At 64.0% G+C, this 2,164-nt stretch overlaps 1 protein-coding gene across 1 annotated transcript; it reads right to left on the bottom strand.

The window, feature by feature from the left end:
• Positions 1-180: 180 nt before the first annotated feature.
• LAMTOR2 (late endosomal/lysosomal adaptor, MAPK and MTOR activator 2) lies at positions 181-1,468 on the bottom strand. Its single transcript, XM_029964124.1, has 4 exons — positions 1,425-1,468; positions 890-1,052; positions 685-774; positions 181-397 (listed from the first exon to the last, which is right to left on the bottom strand). Exons 1-4 carry the CDS (start codon positions 1,466-1,468, stop codon positions 341-343), a joined length of 354 nt encoding a protein of 117 aa, XP_029819984.1. The 3' UTR covers positions 181-340.
• Positions 1,469-2,164: the final 696 nt, after the last annotated feature.

Raw genomic sequence — 2,164 nt, 5'->3', positions numbered from 1 at the left:
CGGGGGGCTCGACTTTCTTGTACCTATCCCCCTAGACACCAGCCCTGCTTTTTCTCTTGGGTCTCTGTTCATTGCAGAGCAACAGGAGCCCCAAAACACCGCCCAGGCCCCCCTGGCCTGGGGATCCCACCGGGATGCTTTACCCTCCCAGCTCCCCCTTTTATTCACAACAGACACAAGCATCAGACACATTTTTATTACCCCCAGCTTTTGTGCTCCCCCCACCTTATTTTTAAGGCCACATCAGAGCTCTGGGATGCTCATGGGGCCGCTCACCCTCCACCCACGCCAGTGATGGTGTCGAAGCCTGGCAGCACCTCAGAGCCCTCTGCTGCCCTGCTCAGGATGCGGCCACCTGTGTGAGTGGCTCCTCCAGGTACTGCACCAGCGCCTGCGCCTGCAAGCAGAGAGCAGTGTGAGCCGTGCCCGCAGGGGTTTTGCCACCTTTGTGCCCACTGCCCACGTGCTTATTGTAATTTATACTTCAGTTTAGAGCCTTAAAAAGGTGTGGTGTGGTGCCTGGGTGGGCATGGGCGACAGAGGAGCCTCTGCAAGGAGGAAAGAGGCATCCCAGGCATGGCAGCTTCCTCCAATCCTCCCATTCCCATCCTCAACAGCTCCTTCCCACACCACAGCAGGGACTCGGCCCTGCAGCCCCCCAGACTTCCTCCCCACCACCATTACCTTGGCCTTCAGCATCCCAAATCCCACTGTTTCCTTGGCATACATGCAGAGCAGCAGGTTTGCCACCCGTGTGATGGCCACTCGCCCCTCCTGCCCAGGGAGAAACAGCATCTGTCACACCCCAGCTTGGCCCGGACCATGGGCAGGGTCCCGGGGGGACTCCCAGCACCCCAGGGAGGGGAGGGCAGCCCCCAGCCCCACGTACCATGCAGTCCATGAGGATGAATTTGAGGTTGTCCTCATTGAACGCCTGGTGCCCATTCTTGTCGTAGGCCACCCAGATGTTGCTGGCAATGGCCGCGGTGACCCTGGCATCGGTGTCCCCGTAGCCAGAGTAGGCCAGCAAGGACCCTTCATTGTTCAGGAGCCTGGAAACGACACGGGGGGGTGAACTGATGCCTCTAAACCCAGTGGGGCATCAGACCCCACTGCAGTGCCAGGGGCAGAGTGAAGCCCTGCCCAGTCCCAAGCGCTGCTCCCTGGACACCCCCACTTGGCAGGGGGTGCGGGGGCTTCAAAGCCAGGAAGCTCTTGGGTGGCCCCAGGCCCAAGCAGGGCTTGAGTGGCTGCGTCTGTTGAAGCAGTGGGTCCTGCTGCAGAGCAGGCACGAGCCTGGTGGGCAAACCCTGTGCACACATGGCCCTGGCACAGTGCACGGGGATCACAACACTGCACGCCCATGTCACGCACAGCCCCAGCACTTCCCATAGCCCAGCACCATGCAGGGTGTGTGGGCATACCCCTGGTGGGGCCCCTCACCCTCCAGGGCCAGGACAGAGAGCATCCCTGGGCAGGGGCAGGGACAGGCAGCACCCCAGGCAGGGACAGGAGCAGGAGCAGGGAGCATCCCTGGGAAGGGACTGGAGCAGGGGCTGGGGGCAGGAGCAAGGGCAAGCAGCATCCCTGGGCAGGGCCTGGGAGCATCCCCAGGGCAGGAGCAGGGGGCAGGGACCAGGGATGGGGCAGGAACAGGGGCAGGAGAAGGAGTAAGGGCAGGCAGCATCCCCAGGCTGGGGAGGCATCTCTGGGCAGAGGAAGCAGCATTCCCAGGGCAGGGCTGGGGCAGGGGCTGGGGCAGGAGCAAGGGAAGGCAGTATCCCTGGGCAGGAGCAAGGGCAGGCACAGGGGCTGGGGCAGGCAGCATACCTAGGCAGGGACTGTGAGCATCCCCAAGGCAGGGGCATGGAGGGGGACAGGGACAGGGGATGGGGCAGCAGTAAGGGCAGGCACAGCATCCCCTGGGGCAGGGGCAAGAAGCATTCCCAGGGCAGGGCAGGGCTGGGGCTGGGGCAGGAGCAAGGGCAAGCAGCATCCCTGGGCAGGGCCTGGGAACATCCCCAGGGCAGGGGCAAGGGCAGGGGCAGGGACAAGGGCAGGCAGCATCCTCGGGGCAGGGACAGCATCCCCAGGGGCAGGGCCAAGCAGTATTCCCAGGGCAGGGCGAGGGCAGGGGCTGGGTGCATCCCCCGGGGCAGGAGCA

This window comes from Manacus vitellinus, unplaced genomic scaffold (assembly GCF_001715985.3).
Source record: "Manacus vitellinus isolate BGI_N305 unplaced genomic scaffold, ASM171598v3 scaffold_106_pilon, whole genome shotgun sequence".
Classification (NCBI taxonomy): domain Eukaryota; kingdom Metazoa; phylum Chordata; class Aves; order Passeriformes; family Pipridae; genus Manacus; species Manacus vitellinus.
This window is presented reverse-complemented; position numbering and strand designations above follow the sequence as displayed.